The sequence below is a fragment of the Brachycentrus maculatus genome, unplaced genomic scaffold, assembly GCF_059751285.1.
Source record: "Brachycentrus maculatus isolate JH-2025_06_01 unplaced genomic scaffold, ASM5975128v1 h1tg000046l, whole genome shotgun sequence".
NCBI classification, from domain to species: domain Eukaryota; kingdom Metazoa; phylum Arthropoda; class Insecta; order Trichoptera; family Brachycentridae; genus Brachycentrus; species Brachycentrus maculatus.
In genome coordinates this window covers 708585-735291 of record NW_028280800.1, presented here as the reverse complement: position 1 = coordinate 735291, position 26707 = coordinate 708585, and the positions used below count along the sequence as shown (strand labels likewise).

Genomic DNA, 26707 nt, shown 5'->3' with positions numbered 1-26707 from the left:
GGTGAAAAAAATTAGGTAGAGTCATACTTACCAGGTATAATCATTTGGCTTTAAAAAGTACCTATGTGGAGACCTGTGGTGGGTGCAACAGTGCAAGTTTTATTTGAGGTTAATTTATTTTTAATTATAATTTTATTTAGTTTATTTATTAATAGGGAAATACTGGTATTTACCCGAATTAATTAATGAGGTTAATTTCCTTGCACAGTGAGTTTCATAACCATAAGTCAATGGTGCTGTGTAGTAGCAAGCAAGATTTTTTAAAATGTAGTTCAAAAAAATCTTAAATGTAAACATTTAAATATTATGCATCAGTTCTCAATTCACAAAGATTTTTTTTTAAATAAACCAAAAAGACAGTTTTCTTTTAAAAATGATTTATTCATAAAAAATAAGACTAGATTTGAATATCTGTATATCTAATGATTGCACTCTGTAAATAGTCAACAATTAGAACAAACTTATTTTTCATATATTGGAAGTATGTAAATTTTTTTAAGGTTACATTTGTTTTTGTTTAAAAATAAGAAAAAGCACCCCCGCCAATAAATAAGTTTCCAAGGTGTCCACATGTTTCCATTCTTAAAATATATTTATAAGTAGGCGCCTTATAAATAACACAAACATTACCATGTAAAAAAAAATATCGGGTACCTAGCTGTGAAATCTTAAGTAACAATTGAAATATTTCAACTAGCAATTTTTATTTTCCTTGTAACTGGGGTAGTGCAAATACAAATATTTTTAGTTACTTTGATAAACACACTGAATTATACTTTGCTGTTTAGTGTACAGCATATCCCGTTATTATTTAATCCTCATAGACGCCATCAAATCAGTCTTATCTCCATATTATTGGTCAAAATGGTTCCGTTGGTACTCCCCAGTCTTGTTTGATGAGATCCGAAGCCTTTTCTCCTATCATGAAGACCACAGCGTTTGTATGGCCAGCCGGTATAACTGGCATGATGGATGCATCCACAACTCGAAGACCAGATATTCCGATCACCTTCAGTGTTGGGTCAACAACAGCTGTGGGATCCCCAATAGGACCCATCTTTGTAGTACCAGACTGGAAAATAATAAAATTATTGCAGCATAATACTATTGAACAATGAATAATGTTGTTTTTGCTTGTGGGACTGACGAGCTGAGTACGGAATACGTAAAAAGGGTGTAAACGTAACCTTAGAAAAATAAAAGGTGCAAATTAAATTTTTGCTGCCGATAGTTTGTATGAATAAAGTTGGTAAGCAGTGTGCAAAAACGCCTAACGCAGGCACAATAGCAGACAATATGTTATGCTGATTGCCTATTTTGAAAAAAAAGGTGCAAATTATTTTTTTCTGTTGATTGTATGAACAAAGTTAGTAAGCAGCATACAAATACGTCTAACGCAGGCACAATAGCAGAAAATATGTTATGCTGATTGCCTATTTAAAAAAATAAAAGGTGCAAATTAATTTTTTCCTGTCGATAGTTTGTATGAATAAAGTTAGTAAGCAGTATACAAAAACGCCTAATGCAGGCACAATAGCAGACATCTGTTATGCAATATGTTATGCTGATTGCCTACTTAGAAAAATAAAAGGTGCAAATTAAATTTATTCACGATTTCGTTGCCGAACATATGGATATTATTTATTTACTTATCATATCTTTCTTTATTTATCGTATGGTCATAAGTTGTGACATCACATCGACATTCTCAACCTTTACCTAAAAAGATCTGTTACACAGTAAAAAGTTTAATAAGTGGCTTGATATTTATTTTCAATACATTGTATAATATTTTTAAACTTTAAAAACATTCTACTGAAAAATCAAGTTTTTTGATTTATGACGTTCTTGAAAGGAGTGAGTTCATGAATGTGTAAGAAGCAAGTATTCAGGATGAAGGAATACGAGTTTTATTACTTCCATACTTTTACGTAGTTAATGTAGTTAATAATTTAAAAAAAATCCGATTATTAAATTATAAAATTCAATGGTTTGTATAATAAGAATGAGGAAAACGAAAATTTCCAGGGACAAACATTGTATTAATTCCTTACAATATGACTCAATGTCGAAGTAGTTTGTCTTATGGCACACTCCCAGTACTCGTCAGACAGGAAGGGAAGATTCTCACAGCCCGGATAGTGGCGCTGGTGGAGAGTTGTGTTGTACTTCCGGAAGCCGGACGTTTGGGTCACTGCTACAGCCTAAAAGGAAATTGTTCTCGATTGTTTTTTTAACACATTTTACAAAACTTTATAAAATAAAACTAAAACTTTGTTTTAAACCACTTTTATTTTGTGGTACTTTTCCCCAATTGGTTTGGACAAGCACCTTGTCATCTTCAGGGATGGATATGTACTAGACTTAAAGCTGTGAAGTTTTAAAAGTTAGGTGAGTAGGCAGAGGGTACGGAGTCTTAAAGTTTTTATTACTTTTATTTCTAGGAATAGAAAAATATGACTAATAGTAATAAAAACTCCACGACTTCCTTCTCACTTAAATAACCCACCTACTTTATCCCAACCTGCTCACCTAACTTCTGAGTTAAATTCTTATTTCACAGTTTTATGTTTATGTATCTATCTCTGAATGATGGCAAGGTGCTTGTCGAAACCGGTTAGAGAAAAGTACCAAAAATAAAACTTGTTAAAAACAAAGTTTTACATAGTTTTATTTTATAAAGTTTCAAAAGGAAATCGGTCAAACTTACGTATTTTCACCATTCATAAAAAAATGACTATTTTTTTTAATGGAGACCTTGGGAGAACAAAAGAGGTGTCGGAAGACCCCAAAAGAGATCGGCTGTCCAAACTCAAAACACAGTAAGGGAAATTTTTTTGTAGTACGTTTTTTTTTGCATTTTTGGACTCAGTGGATTTACTTAGCCCAAAAATGCAAAAAAAAACGTACTACAAAAATGTCACTTACTGTGTTTTAAGTTTGGACAGCCGAGATGGTCTGACGATATTGTCGTTGTGGGGGGTAAAAACTGGCTGCAAGCAGCAACCAACCGGAGGAAATGGAAAGAAGGGGGTGAGACCTTTATCCAGCAGTGGAGGTCAGAGAGCTCATAAATAAGATGAAAAACTAAAACTTGATACTCTTAAAAACGTGATATTTGTTCCATCTCACCATCTTGGCACCCTCGATCATGGTGTCCATGTCCCGCCTGTCGGAGAAGTAGCTCGGCTGCAGGCGCGGCCACCTCAGGGGGCTGGCAGACCGCAGGGTGAGGCGGCCACGGGACCGCGGTCGCAGCAATATGGGGTTAATAGCGAACGCCTCCCGGTCCTTGATGCCGGCGTAGAGCCGATTCGTGAAATCCGACGTTATACCTGTACGTAAATACAAAATTGTATTTATTTAGATTGGCAGTGACAGGTATATTGAAAGCTTTTAAATGTAAATTCATAGTAAAATCGGGATACAATTTTGTTTCACATTTTCATTTTCATCATTAACAGTTAAAAGTTAACGTTTTTTGCCCACGATAAGTTTTTCTTCAGTTTTGATGCCATAAATGAGTCGTTTCACCTAGAAATATAGGATAAGGGTTAGAAGAAGAAGAAGATTGGTACTTACCCAAAAGTTCTCTTAATGATCCGGAAGCATCTCCGTGCAGTCCGCCTAGTCCCAATACCAATTCGATGTCAGGGTAGTCGTCCTTCTGATGCGCCGTATATTTAGTTTTTACGAAAGCAATACCTTCCCCTCCGCCAGGCAGAGTGAATGGCCCATTTCTGTTGACCAGGTAATCAAAAACCACCCGCGGATCCCTCATCTTCACCTCGTTCAAAGTGACGGAGTCGTTCACCAAAAACACCAACCCTGACAGACACACGTGGTCTTGGAGATTGTACCCGACCATAGAATCTTGGATAACTGGTATCCCAAACGCCTCCAAGTCTTTCCTGGGACCAACACCAGAAAGCATGAGCAAATGAGGAGATCCTATACTCCCAGCTGACAAGATAACTTCATTCCTTGCTCTGACTATATACTTTCTTCTATCTTTTATAAACTCTACGCCATACGCGCGTTTCGTATTTGGATTTATCAAAATTTTCGTCACTCGACTTCTTTTCGATATGAAAAGATTGTTCCTATTTCTGATCGGTTCTAAAAATGCTTTCGAAGCGCTGCATCTTCTACCTTTCCTCATAGTAGCTTGGACTCTCGAAAACCCGAGATTTTGCTCACCATTTGGATCTGTTATATTATATCCGAGCTCTCTGCCCGCTTGTAAGAATGGCCTATGTAGATCAGAGATGAAGGGAGATCTTTCTACATTTAAGTATCCATTGTTTCCGTGATATTTGGAGTTCCTTAACTCTGGAATTCCTACGTTTTCGGACTTGGTAAAGTACGGTAGGACATCTTTGTAACTCCAGCCTTTGTTGCCGAGGGCTTCCCAATTGTCGTAATCTAGTTTGTTGCCTCTTGTGTAGACTAGGAAATTAATGACGCTCGTTCCCCCTAGGACTCTTCCTCTAGGCCAGTTGCAGACACCGTCCTTGAGTCCCAAGCAAGCTCCAGGAACTGGATCAGTTCTGTATCCCCAATTGAGTGCTGTGACTTGGTTAAGGGCAGCAGTCAGGGGAACATCGGAGAGGAAAGTTTCATCAGCTCCCGCTTCTAATAGGAGAACTTTCCAGTCGCGGACTTCTGTAAGTCTATTCGCAACGACAGAACCACCTGATCCAGCTCCCACGACGATGAAATCGTACTCGTAATCGAAGAACTTTGTATCTCTTATCAAACCTTCGTGTGGGTTATTAGTCGCCGATCGATATACAGTATTAAACATATCGTAAATATTGGAAAAGGTCGATTGTATCGGCTTCGTAATTAGAGCGCATAATATCAGGAATATAAAAGCAAGCTTCATTTTCTATTTGTTAAACTGATTGATTGATTTCTGTACTACATAAGTCATTGACGTTTGGATTTAACCTTGCATGTGCGGAGCATTCCCATGTTTAAAATTTCACTGCCATTAATCAAGGTCGTGTATTTTTTTAAAACTTATCTTCAGTCATCACCCTGAAACGAGAATAATAAGGTCAATTTAACGATTACAGCATGAAAATTACAACGCACAATACACCTACATGCATTTAGCAGTGCAAAGTGAGGACCAAAAGTTTCTGGCGTGACGGGTTTGAATTCGCGAAAGGTAGATTAATGATAATAAAAAACTGTACTTGAATTATATACCTTTTGTAACAATTTTTGTAAAAATTGATTGGCGCTTCGGTCAATTTTTGTACCTCTGAAGTACACATGTACTTCAGAGGTACTTCATTTAAAAAAAAACAATGTTCGCGTTTTACAATGTCTTCCTAATGTAACTTTTTTTTCATTAAAACGTGATACACCCAAATAATGTTACATTTACATAAAATAATTATAGTTTTTAATTAAAGTATTTATTCCCGTTTTATTTCTATGTCGTATTTTTAACGAATGTTTAGTAACAACGTCACTCGTAGAATAGTTTAGTAATTTAGAGTTGCGTATATGTCCGCCTCCGTAGTGTAATGGTCAGCACGCTGGGCTACCGTACTGGAGGTCCCGGATTCGATTCCCAGGGGGGGGGGGTCAAATACATACAAGTGATTTTTTCCTCTAATATTTATTCAATATTACCCTGGATTGGTACCTGAAGCGGAGGGCTGATCACCTTTCCTTCATGTGTTAACGATCAAGATAACACTGCGTTTATAGGATGCAGTGCCCTTTGCACCATTGGGGTGCGGATAAGGGTTTGAAGAAGAAGAATATATTTGATATATGAAATTTATTTCCTCAGGCTTGGAACTTTTGGTCCCACATTTATAGCACAATACATGCATATTATATACGCCAGGGAAATATTTATGTATATAATCATTGTTTTCAGAAGGTCGTGAAGAGACGCGCGACGCCGACGTTTACCCGATGATCACGTTAATTTGGTGTTATTGTGTAGGTACTTACTCTACCATTAAATATGAAGTACCTACCCTCAATAACTGACGGAAAATGATAGTATCTGTTTAAATTTATACAAATTTGAAGAGATAATTTGAGAATTATACTTGAAAAATCAATTTTTAAAATATTAATGATAATTGACGTTGTTATTTTTTATGTTATTTATTCTTTTGGGGTTTCATTTACAGTTTGACATGATTTATTTCTTGAATGTTTTTCGCAGATACTTTGTGGCACATTTTAAAAACTTTGTAAAATAAAACAAATTTTTAAATGTTTGTAATGTTTTAGAATTTAATAAACCCTGATGATGATGACCAGGTTCTTGTCGAAACCGGTAGATTAAAGTGTACTTATAATTAAAAAGTGGTTACAACAAAGTTGTTTAATTTTATTAGGTTTGACATGATTCAATTAAACATAAAACTCGTTTTTTTACCACTTGAGATTTTTTATTCATTTATTTTATAACGTCTAGTTTTTTGGCAGCTACAGATGCTTCCATCTACAAGTATGAATATTAACCATATGTAATTATTTATTTTATTAAAGCATTAATAAAATTTGCGAAAATCCTGTACCTATAGAAGTGGGACGGATAATAAGTTTATTTTTAGGAGTGGTCGAAATAGCGCTATATAAACTATCCAAATTTATTATTATAGTTATTTGCTCGATTCCCAGGGGGTGGGGGATTTGAACCCTGTTTATTTTAATAAATATGTATTTTTGAATCTTATATTTATTCATTATTACCCTGGACTGGTACCTGAAGCGCAGGTACCAGTCCAGGGTCCGAAACTGATCATCTTACCTTCATATAATAAACAATCGAATAAATATTGCGTGAATTTGACACAGTGCCCTATGCACCATAAAGGAGTGCCTAAAAGCTGGCCCTATGTAGAATATGACATTAAATTATTACGAATTATCGCCAATGCCAATCCATCAGCGAAACGATTTCCCATTTTATTTAATAAATTTAATGATAAAAAGAAAAATATTATAAAAGAGGAAATGATGTATTAGCATTAATATTTATTGACCTAAAATACACCACAACGATGACAGCAAATACATATGATAATTTACTCATATCGCTCACTCCTTTCAATAACGTCATAAATCAAAAATCGACAATTTTCAGTTGTGCATGTTTTCGGAATGCCCAGAAAATGTACTATATCCCAGCAAAAGAGCCATATTGTTAAATTTAATATTTACCCGCTACAGGGCAGAAAATGTTGTTTTTGCATTTTGAAGAAAAGGTATCGTTTAATATTTTTTTTAAATAAACTAAATATTTTTCAAATGGAGAAAAAACCTTCAGGTTTTACCTAAAAAGATCTGTTGCACAGTAGAAAGTTTAAAAAGTGGCTTCATATTTATTTTTAATGCATTGTGTTATATTTATAAACTTTAAAAACGTTCTCCTGAAAAATACAGTTTTTTGATTTATGACGCTCTTGAAAGGAGTGAGCGATATCATTTATAAAAATGTAATTATCAAAGTCTCACCTCTGTCGGTTAATTTAGATCAATTGTACCTCAATTACATTTCATGGATATTTCATTATTACAAATTTTTGAATTGGGGCATTATGGATATCCTTGTGATTTAAAATGATATATGATGACCGATTTTTATTAATATTTTTAGACCATAGCAAAAACCATTACTCGTCTATTATTATTACTGCTCGAGAAAATAATTGACGCTGTTTAAATTTAATTAAATTAAGTTTATGCGCCTTGTAAAATGAAGGATACTTGTTAAAAATCAATTTTGACGAAATGATTGATCGATATTTATAATAGAAGCCGTAAAACTAACGTACAATTATACAATAAATAAAATTATAGTTATTGAATCATGTGCCGTTTATTTTCAGATATTATCCAGTATTAAGAAAAATGAGAGGGGAAAAAAACTTTTTTAACATGGGGATAAATTTCCAGGTAAATACGATTGAACAAATTCTTCGCGCTTTTTTACAGCCTCCACACGTTTACGAGTGATTTTAGCTCTAATAAACAAAATGTATTGTAATAACAATAAAGAAAGTATACAAGAGAAGATAGAGATAACAAAAAAATAACAGTAATAATAATTAAATGACATGAACATGTATTCGGTGTACATGAATTAAATCATATAAAAATATAGGCTGTATTCTTCCAATATGTGGAAATATTCCTCAACATTAGATCGTAAGTAGACCCTATATTATATATCTTATCATCTCGTCCACTAGATACACATTGGGTACTGTATCAGTTTTTAATATGTCGTTACCAGGTTGAATCTTGTCCCAAACAATCGCGACATAGTCATCCCTGTTGTGTGTGCTCTGCATGTGATAATGTCCAAGAGCGTGCAGCATCTCGTGGACAATTGTCCCATGAGAGAAGCGACCGCTAGCCAGATTGAGATCTTGGCCCCCCTTGAAAAATCAGTATGACAACATAAATTCATATTATATATGAACCTTATGTAATAAGCAACATTCCCCAGTAACAAATGGGTTTTAAAACTAAAAAAAAAATAAACTTTAAAAAAAAGTTAGAATGGATTTATATTATCCACTGACACTTCGTGATGGAATTGCATTTTTAATTTATTATTAGATTAAAACCAATATTTTTAGCTTTTCCACTTTTTTTTTGACCAGCGACCGGGTTTCGTCGTTACCGACATCATCAGACTGGTGAGAGGCTATACAAATTGTTATGTTATATTTAAAAGAAGGCAGGAGTTGATAACCCGGTCGCTGGTCAAATAAAAAAAGTGGAAAAGCTAAAAATATTGGTTTTAATCTAATAATAAATTAAAGTTAGAATGGAGTCCCATCCCAACGGTTGCAGAGTTTAATATTTAATCAGCTTAAATTGAGCTTAAAATTCCGATAAGTATCACATAATAAAAAAGGGTAATAAAATTTGAAAGGAAATAATAAAAATTTATAGCTCCTGCCTACTTTATATATTACGTCATAAAGTTCTTACTGGTTTTCATTAATTAGGAATATTTTCAATAATACCCAATCACAAATATCGTATTTTAGACTTAGATGATGACTAGCTTGATTTTATATTTTTGTATATATTTTGTAATTTGTATGTTGTATTAATAATTTCATAATTGTGTGAAATTGAAATATTTGTGGAAATAATAAAAATACAAATATTTCTCTTAAAAAAATTGCACTTTAAATTGTTTCTTCTATGGAGCCTCTGTTTAATTGACGGTTGGTTGTAAAAATATTTAATAATACAAAAATACACACACACTAATGCAATAAAACAACGCGATAAATCTTTGTATATAATGCAAAAAAGTGTTATCGACACCTTGACCTCAAAAAGGCAAAAATTTAATTTTACAAGTACTCACAATACCGCAACAACATACGTAGGTACATACGCATAATAACATACATGCACACATATGTAGGTTACGGATGCACTTCGTGGTTATTTCGTAAAACTGCACTGCACGCTGGTCGAGCGCGGTGCGCTTGTTACAAGAGGAGTATAGCTGACTCGCGTTAAAGTCACTTGATTGGATGGAAGATTTTATTGGCAAAATTTACTAGAATTTTTCAGATTTCTGCTAGAGTTTAAGAATTTTTAAATTTGCTAGGGACACTGGGCCCAATGTCAAAATAAGAATTCAACCAAACCTGCTCTAACGCGTCACTTAACACGGATTTTTTAAAAACCAATTTGATTAACACCTATTTTGTTAATTTTAAAATGATTATGTGGAAAGCTTATGTTGTATTTTGTTATTGTTGTAAAATGTTTGTTGATTTTTCAATGCATACCTCGTTAAATACATCACGCACAAAGATAGACGTATTTTATATTGTACAAATAAATATTAGTGAATGACAACGAGTCAAAATAAGTAAAAATATATACATATATACATATATGGTGATGAATAATTACTAAAAATTCTAAAGCTCTTTTCCCCAGAAATTATAACGCGAGCGTGTTGTACTGTGATATGGCAATCATTAAGTCGCGAGATAAACATCCGCCGGTCGCTTGTGGCTACTTAGAGTGGTTAGTTACGCCATCACCCGTGGACATTGACCCTGCTAGACCCTGCCTACTTGCAACTGCACTCCAACTCTAGACCAGGTCTGTCCAAGCCGCGGCCTGGACGCATATGAAAGCGGGCTAACAAAATATATAAAATTTTCAGGATTTAATTAAGATTATATCATAGTTTTACAGTATATATTTAGACCTGAAGATGGAAGCATGGCTTCCGAAACTAGTCGTTAAAATAAAATATACATAACTCAAGTGGTAAAAAACAATTATTTTCTTTTTAAGATTATTTTCATGAATTAATTCGGGAGTCACTTTTATAGCAATATCAATCCATTTCAAATTTATTTTCTTACTTGGTAAATATAATTTTCTTACTTGCTTATAATCTATTGTGACACGTGTTTCAATGCATTCCGCTTCGTTTTCCAATACCAAATGATTTTAAGAAATAGTGGTATTTCACAAAGTGGAAACAATGCTCTTTTTAAACAAAAAAGGTCCCGGAAATTTCATATCAAGCTTTTTACAAAAAAACTAAAATCAAATATTTAAATATTCATTACATTACCATAAATGATAAATTACATAAATATAGATTTTAATAACGTTAGCGCAAACATTGTTTCGTCCAATTGATTTTGAATTTTTAGATTTTTTTATTATTTGTGATTAAAGGTGCCGGGATCTATAAATTCTATACAGTGGTTACAAATAGTGAGAGTGACATGATCTTTAGAAATAAACTAAAAACACATTTGTTTGCTAAATCATTTCCACCATAATATTTTCCCCAATTCATTCACAGTTAAGCGCCCTTGAGGTAGTATTTTACGAAAATGGCGCTATATATTGTAAACTATGCAAATTTATTATTATTATTATTGTACATATTCTATATAAGTACTGCTCTTTTTTTTAACTCTCTTTTCGTATTGAAAATAAATGAGTTGTTGAATAATGAGCAGTTAAATGATAAAAATATTTTTCAATACATTTGCAAAAAATAAATAAATTATTAAACGGTGTCGGGTTGTGGTCCCGTGGCTAGTGTCGCGGACTCTTGAGTAAGAGTTTCTGGGTTCGAACCCACTCCACCACAGTTTGATACCTATATCTTATAATGAGCCGCTTGGGCTTACAGAAATAGTATGAAATTGAAATATTTTTGTAAATAATATAAATATAAAAAATTATCTGAAAAAAAAAATTGTGCCCAGAAACAAGTTTGGCTTCTCGCGCAGCCGATCGCTCACAGAATCATCCAGTTTGGAAGTGTCGTCTTAAGTAAGGTGTAAAAAAATGGTAACTAATTTAAACTCCAAATCCGCATCCTGTTTGGCGCTATGGTTTGCATCTCGCACGTGTAATATTATGTTTATTACATACATCCCATTCACTCTATGTATTCTCATGTCTGACTATAAAATTATACTAAATATCTATTGTCATTCGGATCACACCTTTAGCCTTACGAATCTCACCAATTCAATGTCACGTGCCCACCTAACATATGCGAGTATGTACGAGGATGAATGTATGTAATTTACGTAATAGATAACTAATAAATCTCTTTGAAAATGCCAGACGTCTCGTTTACATGGAAATTGTATGACCTAATCTTTTATTTCGAAACGAATTTAGACCATCGCCTCCATTCACACTGAAATGGAAAATTGGGTAAATTTCTTCTTCAAACCCTTATCTACATCCTAATGGTGCATAGGGCACTGCATCATATAAACGCAGTGTTATCTTGATCGTTGTTAACACATGAAGGAAAGGTGATCAGCCCTCCGCTTCCAGGATAATATTTATTTTTATAAATATTAGAGTGAAAAAATCACTTGTATTTATTTGACTCTCCCCCTTGGAATCTAACCCGGGACCTCCAGAACGCTAGCCGAGCGTGCAGACATTTGCACTACGGAGGCGGATTTACTTTAAAAAATAAAATTTATATTTTGTTTTTAACCACATCACATGTCATCTTTAGGGATGGATGGATATGTACTATATCAGTACATGTCCATCCTTGAAGAACAGAGGGTTCTTATCGAAACCGGTTGGAAAAGAGTACCTAAAATAAATGTTTTTATCTACTTTTTGGTACTTTTTTCCAACCGGTTTCGTCAAGCACCTGGTCATCTTTAAGGATGGACATTTACTATATTAATTAGTAAATGTCCATCCCTGAAGATGACATGTCGTAGACAAAAATATCGAAATCTTTTAGTGCACAACCATGATGCACGATTTACACACAACGAAGGTTTGATAGTCCCAAGAATTAACAATAAATATGGGAGTCGAACACTGCAATATATCGTTCCGAACATTTTTAATTTGTTGCCGACGGATGTTAGAGGTCGAAATAAAATATGGAACAAAAGCAAAATAAATGAATGGGTAAATGATCAAGAGTTAATTTTATGAAAATTGTAAAATGCTTACATTCTAAATTTTTCTCTCTTTATTGTGTGTATATTAGGTTAAAATGGGTAAAAACAATAAAAAAATGTATTCAAAAAGAACTCCACCGACAAGACACACAAGGTGGGTCTCTGCAATTTTTTTTTAAATGTGTTTAAAATTGTTATTTATATAAATGTATACAATTTATGTTAATAAAAAATATATAAAAAAGACGGAGCTTGTCGAAACTGATTAAAAAATTAAAGTGGCTAATAACAAAATTTGGTTTTATTTTATAAATCTGCCGCAAATATCAACAAAAACATTCAAAATATATGTGAATTTAGTTTTTAAGAGGTAAGAATGTAATATATCGACTATGAATGCTTAATTCCTTGTATGCAACAAATGTATTATTCTCATATTTGTATGCAGGGCTTTTTTTTATGTAACGCGGTAGAACGGCGTTCCTGCAGCTTTTTTCACGGATATATTTTTAAAAATCAATTAGATGAAACAATGTTTGCGCTTACGTAATAACAATCTATATTTAGATATTTCGTCAAAATGATAAAATACGGTACGGTAATGAATATTTTGAACGCGTTAAGCAAAAACATAAAAGTTGATTTGAAAAAAGCAAATTTTCTATTAAAAAATAAAGTATTTTGTAAAATTCCTTTTATTTCCTTTTATTTTTTTACCTTAGGCTTTTACAAGCTATGGCCTAAGGTAAAAACATAAAACAAGCCATGGACTATAGTAGATTAACGCGTCCACGGAGAAAAAAATTCGGGCGACTTTAGTCGATTTACGCGTCCAAAGGGATAAATAGTATATGAATAATTTTTTTAGTAAAAAGCTTGACATGAAGTGAGTTCCGGGACCTTTTTGTTTTAAAAAAACCCTGTTTATATGTATTGTAAAAAATCTGACTGATCATACCATCAATGGGTAGGTAATTATAAAACTACGTCGCGCATTCGACAACAGCTAGTTAAAAAATAGAACAATCAAATATATTGAAATCTAATCTGATATGCATATGCATAGGGAGTGCATCAAGCAATGCAGTTTTATCTTGTTTATTTAAGTCTTAATAAGATAAAAATAAACAGTTAAAAATGCTGTTTACGCAGTCATCGTGTTTTGCAGATATATCAAACTTTCCCGGCGTATTGACTTGTTTGTATTAAAAAAAAGGTTTTGCAAGGTTATGTCATTTCAAGGTAATAAATACGTTTCATAAATTGCGTTACCTCCAGAGGTTTCGTCGGAGCAACCTATGCCTACGAAAATATATATTTTTAAATTTAAATTTCACTTTAATAAGGGAAATTTAAATTTAAAAAATATATTTTCGATTTTATTTAAAAATATATAGTTTACTAACTACCAAAAACACTGATTTTTTTAGTCTTCTTAATTCTATTTTATTGTTGAAAACACACATAAAAACCATAACTAGGCGAAACTATTGTCACAAAATTGATTTTTATGTCTTTTTTCAACACTATTGCTAAATGTATTTAAATAGACTATTACTGTACATCATCTCTCTCTATGTAAACGCTTGCATGATGCGTTATTGATAATCTAATAATTACATCTACATATAAAAATTCTTAAAAATAATATTACCAACAATTGTATTAAAATCTCTAAAATATAGCCAATAAATTCTTCCCTTCCCAGAAAACAAATATAAGGGTACATACCTACATCCCCATTAGCGACTGTTGTCTCCCATAAATTATTACTGCACATGTTAAAACTGTCACATAGAATTGTATAGCTACATAAGGACCGTAGTCCATTTGATCTTCACATTCGTTTGATAATGCCCTAACAAGGCGAAACAATTGTCACAATATAATTTTTTATGTGTTTTTTGTTAATAAAATACAACTTAGTAGACTCAAAAAATCTGTGTTTGATTTAAAATTAATACATAAAATAAAATACTACTCGAAAAATCAGAGTTTGATTAAACATTTAATACATAAATTATATTAATATGGCTGGCTTAAGTTAATACTTTGTACGCTTGTAACGCTTGTAACGTTCACCATTCTGCCCATTATTGAACACATATTTGCATTAATTTTTGAAGATTGCATATATGCAATGCTAATGCATTCCTTTCACGTGGTAGTTCTTATCTCATAAATTTGGAATAATGGCTGATAGTGGCACTATCAGCTGAGAAATGTATGAAGTATATATAGCTTTCTCCAATTGAACATAGATGAGATTCATTCTGAATTTGTTTACATAATTTTTAGGGGAGATGTTTTTTAATATATGCATATCACCCATATTTTATTCAAATTTACATACAAAAATCCATCTCCATAATAAAATTACATAACATTACACTTAACCATAACTTATATGTAATTATTATTATAAAACACCACCTAAATTTAATAAATTGCCTTGTTGTGTGTATAAAATAGGGTTTTGTCTAACATACCACCAGTTGATGATGTCGGTAATTACGAAACCTGATTACTGGTCAAATAAAATAAAAGTGGAAAAAACTATATAGTTGTTGTTTTATTATATTATTCGTAATGTGAATAATCCAGTGTCTTCTTCTAACTCTTATTCGCACCCAATGGTGCATAGGGCACTGCATCGTATTGTAGCAGTGTTTTCTTGATCGTTACTTACACGAAGGCAAGGTGATCGGCCCTGCGCATCTTGTACCAGTCCAGGGTGATATTAAATAAATGTTTATATTAGAGGTATGAAAGTATGAAAGTTATCAAATCAAATGATGGTAAAATATTGACGAATGAAAGTGAAGTGAAAGAAAGATGGAAAGAATACTTTATGGAAATTTATGAAAGTAACGGCAATGTCTCCACCGAGACACCCATAGAGGCAAGGGTGAGTGAGGGTATGGTATGTGAGATAAGTATGTCAGAAATAACGAATGCCTTAAAATTAATGCGGAACGGTAAGGCTGTAGGGTATGATAATATTGCTATAGAGTTTGTAAAATGTGGTGGACTGACCACCCTCACATGGATTCACAGACTATTTAACCTGTGTCTTGAGGAAGGATACACACCTCTGGATTGGAGACGGGCAGTAATCATGCCTCTATTCAAGGGAAAGGGATCTCGCGCAGAGTGTGGGAATTATAGGGCGATAAGCCTGCTAAGCTCTGTCGGTAAACTCTATAGTAAGATTATAATTGAAAAAGTTAGAATGGTGACGAAAGAACGGATTTGGGATGTGCAAGGTGCTTTTATGAGTGGAAGAGGTTGCACAGATCAAATTTTTGCACTACGAATGCTGACGGAAAAGTTTTTGGCTAAAAATCAGAAACTCTTCTGTGCTTTCGTGGATTTGCAGAAAGCGTATGATAAGGTTGATAGGATAAAATTATGGAGCGTGCTGGAAAAATATGGAGTAGACAATAAACTTATACAAGCAGTTGCTTCCCTCTACGAGGGCAGCACAGCTAGTATAAGAGTGAATGGGGACATTACATCATGGTTTGCAATATCCAAAGGCGTAAAGCAGGGATGTGTAATGTCACCATGGTTGTTTAATCTCTATATGGACCATTGTATGAAAGAGATTGAAAGTATGGGAGTCGGAGCGAAAATGATGAATATAACTGTTAGTTGCTTGCTGTATGCGGATGACGCCGTACTGCTAGCGAGCAGCGCGGAGGACTTGCAACTAATAGTGTCAAGAATGTACGATGTATGTATGGAAAATGATCTGGCAATGAATGAAGGTAAGTCAAAGGTCATGGTGTTTGAAAGAGAGAAAGATTTGACAGAATGCAAGATTATCGTACACAATGAATCCCTAGAACAGGTGCAAGAATTTTTATATCTAGGAAGCATGTTCACAAGGGATGGAAAAGTGGATAAGGATATTGAGAGAAGAGTGAATGCAGGGAATAGAATAAATGGTGCTTTTAACAGAGTGATTGGGAATAAGAATATGTCCATGGAAGCCAAGCTAGCGGTTCACAACGGCGTGCTAGTACCGACACTAATGTATGGAAGCGAAACATGGAACTGGCAAAGGAAGGATGAAAGCAGAGTGAATGCTGTTGAAATGCGCTCCCTCAGACGAATGTGTGGAAAATCATTGTATGACAGAATTAAAAACGATGATATAAGAAAGGAATGTAAGGCTGAACGAGGAATAATTGAAAAGATTAGAAAGAGCTCTTTGCGGTGGTATGGACATGTGGAGCGAATGGATAGCGAGAGAATGACTAAGAAAATATATGTGGCGAATGTGAGAGGGAAAACAGAACGTGGACGACCGAAAAAGACTTGGCACGATCAGATCAATCAGAACCTAAAATCTGGCGGTGTCAAAAGTCTGCGTAATCGGAGGGCATGTATGACTAGATGTATGGATGTGAAGGAGGCTAGGAGTGTATGTCAGGACAGAAGAGTGTGGCGTTCCATCCTCTCTGCCTACCCCTGCGGGGAAACGGCGTGATGGTAGTAGTAGTAGTAGTAGTAGTTATATTAGAGTGTAAAATCAATAATATTTATTTTTACCCCCCTTCCTTCGTGGAGACAGTTGATCATCTCGATCAAAATAATACAAAACTTATTTTTTGACATCTCATCAAAGATGAAGAAGAATATGGAAGTCTAGGCATTTACGGGGCTGACGCCGTATGAAAGATGTCTCTAGTTAAGTTCTAGTGATTCAAGAATAATGTTTCGAAATTGGTTCACATATATAGAACTTCCAAGAATTAGAGTAGTGTGGTTGTCAATAATGGGTAGAATTGGTTAATGTTCCAAATGTGTAAAGTGATCACTTAAATCAGGCTATGACAGTCGTCAGCCCCGTAAATGCCCAGACTTCCATATTCTTCTTCATCTTTGATGAGATGTCAAAAACCAATAGAAAATAACTCCTGTAATTGGAGATAATCCAGATTTTGTGAACAAGTATTTGGACACACTCAATATGTTGTAAATAATAAAAAACAACAAAATAAAACTGAATGTATTATTATTTTAATTTTTGCTTTACTTTAGAAAAATGTCAGTATTTTAATTGCTTATATCATATTGATTAAATATCAGATGGTGGAAGGATATTAAAATGTTAAATGCAGAAGATAGATTCCAGAAGATAAAATTTTATAATGTGAATTATTTTCCTGACATTGAGCTGTCTGGAGCCTGATCTTTTAACTTCGATTATTTGGCCATGTACTTATTTTCTTTACAAATATAAGGCTGGCATTAACATATAAAACACATTATTAATTGAGATGCTATGGTGCACCAAACTTGTTTATTGTTATTTCGGCAGAAGAAAAACTAAAAATAGAACAAAAATAGTGCCATTGGTTTTGTTCTATTTTTAGTTTAATGTTTATTTTTAGATTTTACATCTTAATAAATGATATTCAGGGCATTTGTTGTTAATTTTATCTTGTGGTATATATATATATATATATATATATATATATATATATATATATATATATATATATATATATATATATATATATATATATATATATATATATATATATATATATATATATATATATATATATATATATATATATATATATATATATATATATATATATATATATATATATATATATATATATATATATATATATATATATATATATATATATATATATATATATATATATATTAATTTAATTTTCTTTAAACTATTGAAATTATATACCATTATCAGCGAGGTTAAGGAAAAAGACATCAATGCAGCGTCAAGCGGTGAACCCGATAGATTTGTAGTGATACAGGTTTTTCACTTCTAATTCCACGTTTTACAAAACAAATTGGACGTTTTTTTTGGATTTTATAAATTAAAAAAAAAACGAAAATCTTGTCTGAAAACTTAGAAAGTACATATCCCGCGCACAGACTATGACAGCACGCCGCGCAGGCTTGACAACTTCACGACTAACGCACTTGCTAGTCTTAAGAATAAAACACGTGGGCAGGTAAAAACACTGACGGTATATGTAGTACTAATATGAATGTACTTTTAAGTATGTATATACTTTTAAAGAATAATAAGAATATACTTTTAAGTATATATGAATATACAAGTGTTGGGTAAGTTAGTATATATCTAGTACATATGTTGAGTATATTTATATCTTATCTCACAAGCCAAATTATAAAACTAAAGTCATATTTGTATACGAGTATACCTTAGCACATTGTTTCGCAATGTGTGTGCCGCGGCACACTGGCGTACCGTGGTGATTAGTTTGTGTGCCGCGGAAAAAAAGTCTAGTTTTGTGAAAATAACACAATTGCTCTGGCGTTCAATTCTGTCTACCTACTGTCTACCTCTGTCTAACTACCCTGCGGAGAAGCGGCGTGATGGTAAAAGTCGAAGTAGGGCCATGATAAGCGGTGTGTCATAAGCCGTAGCTAGATTTCAGAGTCACTTAGACGTAAGGTAATTAAAACGGTATATTGCAAATACTGTGCACTCCTATTACATTATTTAGGTACTAAGAACACCTTGCTATAAAATGTTCACAACATATTGAGTAATCGTAAGTAGGCACTTTTCAAGTCGCAGCTATTAAAGCGGAAAGGCATTCGACCTTAAATTAGCCGCGCTGCATTTTTTACGCAATAAAAAATAAATTACTACACATCTAAAGATACTTTGCAAGAAGTATTCTCCGGATTAATATGCAAATAAATGACTTGCATGAAAAAATAATCATTATTCAATTTCGCGTATTCGAGGAAGTGCGAGGCATTTAAAACTTCAACCTTCGCAATTTAGAGGTTATGTTTATAATTTCTCTGGCGGTTGGTTCATTCCAAGGCTTTATTTGGTTAATCTCTGAGAGTAGGCTTATAGTATACAAGTTAATTTGCAACACACCTTTGATAATTTCGCTGATCTATTACTTAATCTTGATTGACACATTTTAAAGTTAAAATTAATGACATTCAGATTTCTTTATTAATAAACAACTACACTATACTTTATATTTTGGCATCTCAGCTTAGATGAAGAAGAAAAGGGTCTGGGTATTATCTAGGCTTATGGCCTGTCATAGGATGTATGTAAAGTTATCACTTTATACACGTGTGGTATTCACCATTCTACTCATGATTGAAACCACACGACTCAAATTTTTGGAACTCATACATCAGTGGTGGGATTCAGCCGGTTCGCACCGGTTCGCTAGAACCGGCGCATATTTTTTTTAGAGTTCGCCGAACCGGTCCTTAACCCTTTGTTGTCACATAATATTCCGATTGAAATCATGTATCGGAGCACGCTCGGTTTACTTGGTCCGCCACTTTATAAAATTATTTGAACCTCACGAAGAAAAAAAAATTGGAAAGATGAAGAAAAATTCAGGTAAGTTATTTCACTTGGTAAAAAGAATATCGTGATAGATATACGCTTCAGCATCTGGAGCATTCTCAGTTGTAATGTGAATGTTCTGTTTATGTGCATTATAAAAACAAATAAATGAATAAATGTAAAAACTAATTTTATAGGGGGGGGAAGTACCTAGAGGGCGAACCAGTTCTTGAAAAAATTGAATCCCATCACTGTCATAGACATATCATCAATCTCATGACGTTTCATCATTGAGTTCACAACAGCTTGGATTGGATTGAGAAAGCTTTTTTCCAATAATTTTTTGTAACTCATACATATAATATATCATAAATCATACTAAGACAGATCATATGCCCTGTAAATGCCCAGACTTCCATATTCTTCTTCATCCATGTTAAGATGTCAAAATGATAAAATAAGTGTAACAAAATGTAAAAAAATGGAGAAACCCAGATTTGTGAACAAGGATTTTAATACACCCGAAATATTGTGAACATATTATGCATAGTTTTTTCAAATTTATTTTATTTGACATGTGACAGAGTTTTTCGATATCGACATCATCAGACCTACAGCATTATACTTGTATTCATTTTACGTCGATTTTTTTATACGCCGGTGTCTGGTGGAACGCAACCCCGGGGTACTAAAACGTTAAAATACCATATTAATTCTTTTTTATCAAGCACAAAACATTCAAGCATATGTATATTATGTTAACATCAACGTTTACGTATATGACGTTGGCTTTTCAAGATTGTAAAAAATATACAGAAAGAGTATTTCGGAGAACGTCAACATGAAAAGATGCTAATTAATAGTTTTTAATGGATATATCATGGAAATACAAGTGAAAACTAATAATGACCGTAGGTGTCAAGTTCAATATTAGAGAAGCTTTTTACATAATGCATCCACACGCCAACCAATGTCATGAATTACTCACGATTATTGCCATTACGATATCGATAAGTCAGTGCTACTAAAAATTTTATACGCAGAATATTTTCCCATTTAGATACAAAATTACAGTGTTTTCTTTTGTGATTCAGATGCAAACCATTATTTTATAGTAGATTGAGTAGCTTTTTTTTGGCTTAGTTTATTTGCAGATAGTAAATAAGTCATAAAACAAAATAATAATAATGAAAAAAACACTTAACTTCGTAGATATAAAATTACAGTGTTTTATTTTGTGATTCAGATGCAAACCATTATTTTGTAGTAGTTTGACTAGCTTTTTTTGGCTTAGTTTATTTGCAGATAATAAATAAGTAATAAACAAAATAATAATAATGATTAAAACACTTAAATTCGTCATTTACGACTCTGAGTTGTGTTTACAGCGTGTTTAAAAAAAAAATAAAAAATAAAAAAATATATATATATATATATATATATATATATATATATATATATATATATATAATATATATATATATATATATATATATATATATATATATATATATATATATATATATATACATATATATACATATATATTTATAATAATTTTTAAAAAATTATTTTAGGTATCATTCTTTTATTAATTTAGCACCAAAATATACTAAACGGATACTCTCGTAAAAAAATTGAACTGTAACAGTTTTACATAGTAAGTTATAAATTCTCATGTTCATAAATTTAGTCACACATTTGTATCAACGTTTTACTTTTTTAATTAATATATTTATATACATACATATCTGTTGACTCCTGACCTGACCACTTAATAGGTAAATACTATTAAAGGTACGCTTAAACATTTTTTAAAGTAATAACCCGCAAAGCCATTTTAGAGGCTTGTCTGCAGGTAGGATAGTAAGGATAGGAAACGTTAATGTCAAAACAGATCGCATACACCCAGACAAATTGAAAATAATTAAAATATAATTGATAATTTGAATGTAACGTTATTTTTTAAAACAAAATTTTATAAACACGATGTAAACAAAACTCAGAATCGTAAATGAGGAATTTAAGTGTTTTTATCATTATTATTTTGTTTATTACCTATTTATTATCTGCAAATAAATTAAGCCAAAAAAGCTAGTCAAAGTACTACAAAATAATCGTTTGCAATTTATGATTTTCCTTTATATTTAAAAACTACTGAATCAAGTATTTATTTAATGGTGCAGTTAAAATATTTCATAGTACGTTGCATTTGGAGCACGAATTGACGTGAGTAAAATCTATTTTAAACTAGTTTTAATGGTTATAATTTTCTGTAAACATGTGTATAAAATTTAGTATGTCACCGACTTATTGAATAAATGATTGAATTAAAAATTTTATTTAAAAAACCTTTATATGTAGACAACATTAAATCTGATGTTCTTTTTTATTCATATTTATTTTTTATTTTGTATATTAAAAGCATTGTTAACTTTGTGGTATGGTAATATAACAGTCTTTCATTTTAAGTGGTATTACACAAAGAGAATGATGAATTATAAGGATAGTATGTATTGTAGTATATTTATTTTTTATTATTATTATTAAATTTCCAATAGTTAATTTGCGCAACGGAGAACTGCGTTCATCCTTTGTCCTCTTTTTGCAGGTTTTCGATAACCACAAATCTGTTTTTGTTCAATGAAGAAGAATGCTATTATATCTTTTGGTGATCAGGAATCAGAAATATTTACACACATCATGTGTAACATAATAAACCACAAAATGGAACGCAAAACAATACTCAATGCCGTTTGCATTCGCAATTGGCAAAGAAATAAAAAAAGTGATATTTTTCATTCGGAAATAAGGTTTCATCCGTTGTAAAATGCTATTTTTATTTCACGGCTTCAAATTCAAATCCACGATTTGTGTCTCACGTTAAACTATGAAATTCAAATTTTATAACGCCATGGTCACAAGGAATCCACCTGTCTTAATACTATAATATTTACGTGTGAATTTAGTTGAAAATGGAAACAGAGCAAGGCTGACTAAACATAAGTTTTTCAACCCAAGTCAGGTCAAGCCAAGTCCAATCAAGTTATGTCTGGTCTAGTCAAGCCAAGTCAAATATGTAAGATAAGTCAAGTTAAGTCAAGTCTGGTCTAGTCAAAGTTAAGTTAAGTACAGTTATGTCGAGTCCAGTCTAGTCAAGTCGAGATTCGCAATCCTTAGACGGTCAAGTTAATATTATTTAATATTGTAAAATGAAGAGTTGGCACGATGGTATTTGAAATTATTTTATTTTATTTTAACTATTTAGTTATAAATCTTTTCAACATTGTCTGACTACTTGAAAGATGAATATTTTTTGATCCAGAATCCTCAGAATCAGTACTGTCTATTCGTGAATCCGTTTATCGAAACACTATTTCCTCCACAACTCCTTTCCTTTATCTTCTTTACACCATCATCACAACGTGTACTTTTTTGAGTATTTTTGATATCTTAATAGAGACGACAAAGTTATTTAGATGGTCTGGGAATTCACAGGGCGTATTCTATATCCTCATCTAAATATCTTTAAAAAAATATTCAATTCAAATATTATTTACCTTATTATTATTATAATTGTATTATTTTGAGGTCGAGTTTCTTACTTTATCGAACAGGCGAAAAAAATGTAGAAATTGCGATCATTGATATAATTCTGTATTTCTTTTTTATTCAATCTTTTTTGATTATAGAAAATACATCGAAGACACACACACATTAATTAAAAAAATACATTTACTTTCTTTTTGATTTTAACTTAATTACTAAATAAACGTTTGTGATAATAATTGGGATAAATGAAAATTGCATTTTAATTATGTACTTCGATATTGTAATAACATTATTTGAGACGAATTAAGACAATTAATATTAATACTAATTAACTGTAAATATAAAAATAAATGACGCATTTCTTATAATTAAAAAAAATGTACCTACCTCCTTGGATGATTTTTTGTTATAACACCCACAAAAAGATTTTTTTTAAACAACGGTTTTTGTTTATTTATAGTGTCAATAAAGTAGATACAGGTACTTGAATTATAATATATTTTAGCCTTTTTACAATACCTAATGAAATCCACAAAATTTAAATAATAGAATATAAAACAGAAAACTTTTATCTATGGTTAATCACAAAGGGCGCCAAGTTTTGGCGGGATGTCATTTGACTGCACCTTCTTAACAATGTAGCTAGACTGAAACTGAACACGATGGAGGCTCGGTCACCATTTTAATATGGATTTCATGGATCAAGCGAATGAATACTATCGTTAGGTATTACGTGCACCATCCGTATTCAGGCACACTCAAACGTTTAATGTATATTCTGCCAAAGGAACGCAACCGCCATTTATTTATTAAATCATATGCAGGGCTTTTTTCCATGTTACGAGTAGGAACGGCGTTCCGGCTCCTTTTTTTCACGGAATTTTTTTATTATTTTTAATTCTCAATATCAATTAGACGAAACAATTAATTACAATCTATATTTATATAATTCGTTAACACGATACAAAGAGTGGCTATAAATTTTATTTGAATGAAATTAGAATATAATTTGTTTTAGTAAAAAGCTTGACATGACGTGAGTTCCGGGACCTTTTTGGTTTTAAAATAACCTCTGATCATATGCATAATTACAAATTATAATCATGTGCCCTTACTGAGTTTTTTCGTGCCGAGGGCACATTTAAAATAATTATTAATAAAAATATAATGATATAAAATTGTTTATGCAATCAAATACAATATGGCCGAATGATACGATCTATTTCAGATCTACCCACTTTCATGATCCATTATGAATAACTATTTTATATTTAGTTTCTATTTTTCATGACTATGGATAATGGAAGCAGGTTGTACAACTTTATTTCACAATAATCAAAATTCTCTTGACAAAAGAGGTATGTGTTTTCTCAAAAAGAGGTATGTGTTTTCACAAAAACAAATTTTATTTACAGCAATTTATTTTATATAACTTTTATAATTTATATATACAATTTCTATATAGAGTAAGGATCCCAGATATTGACACTTCATTTAACCTGTCAATATTGATTTGAAGCTAAGCAGTTATAAACATCAATAAAATAATTTTAAGTTGTAAAAATTATCATTCAGTGAATTTGATACTATTATCTCCAGAGGTTTTCTTGAAATATTTATATTTCTATTAATATATATATATTTATATAGGATATATATATATATATATATATATATATATATATATATATATATATATATATATATATATATATATATATATACACATATATAAAGTAACAGTTGTAAGATCTTTTCAATTGAATCATAAATATGTACATCATCCGAAAATTGGGTATTTTAATATTTGACTTCATTTTTCATTCAAATAATTTTACCGACAATATTTTGAGTGGAGTTCAAATTTCTATTTACAAATGTTGGTTTCGCCCCATTAAAGGTTTTTATAAAAAAAATATTAAAATTTTTAAAATATTCAAAACGTTATTTACCACGTTCTGCCAAATTACCGTCACACAATAAACACAATACTTCGTATCATTGTGTAATAAACAATAATTAATGTAACAATATTGTAACATATGTAATATAATCTGTTTCCGAAAATATACTCAATTTCTTTCTTTCACTCGTATGTTATCCATAACCAATCATTGATGGCAAAATAATGGCAAAATTTATGATATAAACCCATAAAGGAAAGGAAAATGAGAGGTCGATCGGTTATCACAAATGATATTCGAATGAATGCTCGATTTAATTTGCAAATTTCAATAATGATAATTAACGGTAATTCGTATTATTATCTGCTTTACAGATATCATAATTATACCCAATGCCTGAATGTACAGAGTCAGGGGCGTGCATTCCATATAGGCAGAAAAGTAATGCGTATCCTAACTTACCCACGTGACATAAAAGCGCAACCAGTACCTACCTCTACCTTACTAAGTAGTACCTAACTTACCTTACTATCTACCTCTACTGCCTAGTCCAGTAAGAAGTACCAGCTTACCTTACTACCTACCTTTACTGCTTACCCTAATTAATTCTCTATGCACACCACTGCACAGAATATATATCAGATTGATCAGAAAAGAATCACAGCCGGGAGAAATTAAAAGCTTTCAAAATTATTTATATGTAAATATACAAATAATTCATTTTTATGGGTATCGTCTTTATGCTAGAGTGGGTTCGAACCCAGAAAATTTGATTCAGAGTCGGCGACACGAACCACTGTACCACTATCCGATACAATTAAGCGTTTTGTAGGAAAAAATATTACGTTATTAAAGGAAATAAATAATGCGGTCAGTAGGAAAATTATATATTTTATTTGAATTAAAATCACGCGCTCATAGGAAAAACGTAAATCTTAACTAGGATAGGGAAAAGTAGTGATTTTAATCAGGGATTTTTGAAGAAAAAAAACTCATGTATATCTGTTCATAGACTAATAAGAACAGTACACAAGGAAAATATTCATATGACTAATAATGAAAAAATGTGAGTGTGTATAATTTATTATATCGATTCAAACATGTTTTCGGAAGAAAAAACCCTGTGTGTTTGATGGAAGAATAACGTAGTAATATAATGATAATTAAAATACTACTTTTTGTCCGCCTTCTTGGAGTGGTGATTATCAATTAGCACATTTGTCGTTTATGCGCGTCCTGGGGTCAATTCCCGAGAAAAAAGTTAAAAATAAGTAGAGAAATCCAGAAATTACACCTAGTACCACAAAAATGTATTTGATTACGCATTTTTATCGATTGTTGCGCGGTATGATCGATAATCCTGACATTACCCGGAGCATTGGTCTGTATGTTCCCGATAGTTACCTAAGACAGCGTCGGCATATATTGTTTCACATTCCTATATATTTCACATTCCTATATACAGG

The 26707-nt window shown here is 32.0% G+C and overlaps 1 protein-coding gene across 3 annotated transcripts; it reads right to left on the bottom strand.

The window, feature by feature from the left end:
• Positions 1-360: 360 nt before the first annotated feature.
• Positions 361-25340, bottom strand: LOC148312268 (glucose dehydrogenase [FAD, quinone]-like). 3 transcript variants are annotated; one of them, XM_088277585.1, is made up of 5 exons: positions 25290-25340; positions 3583-5043; positions 3133-3335; positions 2055-2204; positions 361-1072 (listed from the first exon to the last, which is right to left on the bottom strand). In XM_088277585.1, the coding sequence occupies exons 2-5, from the start codon at positions 4886-4888 to the stop codon at positions 860-862; spliced, it is 1872 nt and encodes a 623-aa protein (XP_088133711.1). In that variant the 5' UTR covers positions 4889-5043; positions 25290-25340; the 3' UTR covers positions 361-859. The 3 variants fall into 3 exon arrangements, with proteins under 3 accessions (XP_088133711.1, XP_088133709.1, XP_088133710.1); XM_088277583.1 differs by lacking the exon at positions 25290-25340 and adding an exon at positions 23725-24053; XM_088277584.1 differs by lacking the exon at positions 25290-25340 and adding an exon at positions 9374-9481.
• Positions 25341-26707: the final 1367 nt, after the last annotated feature.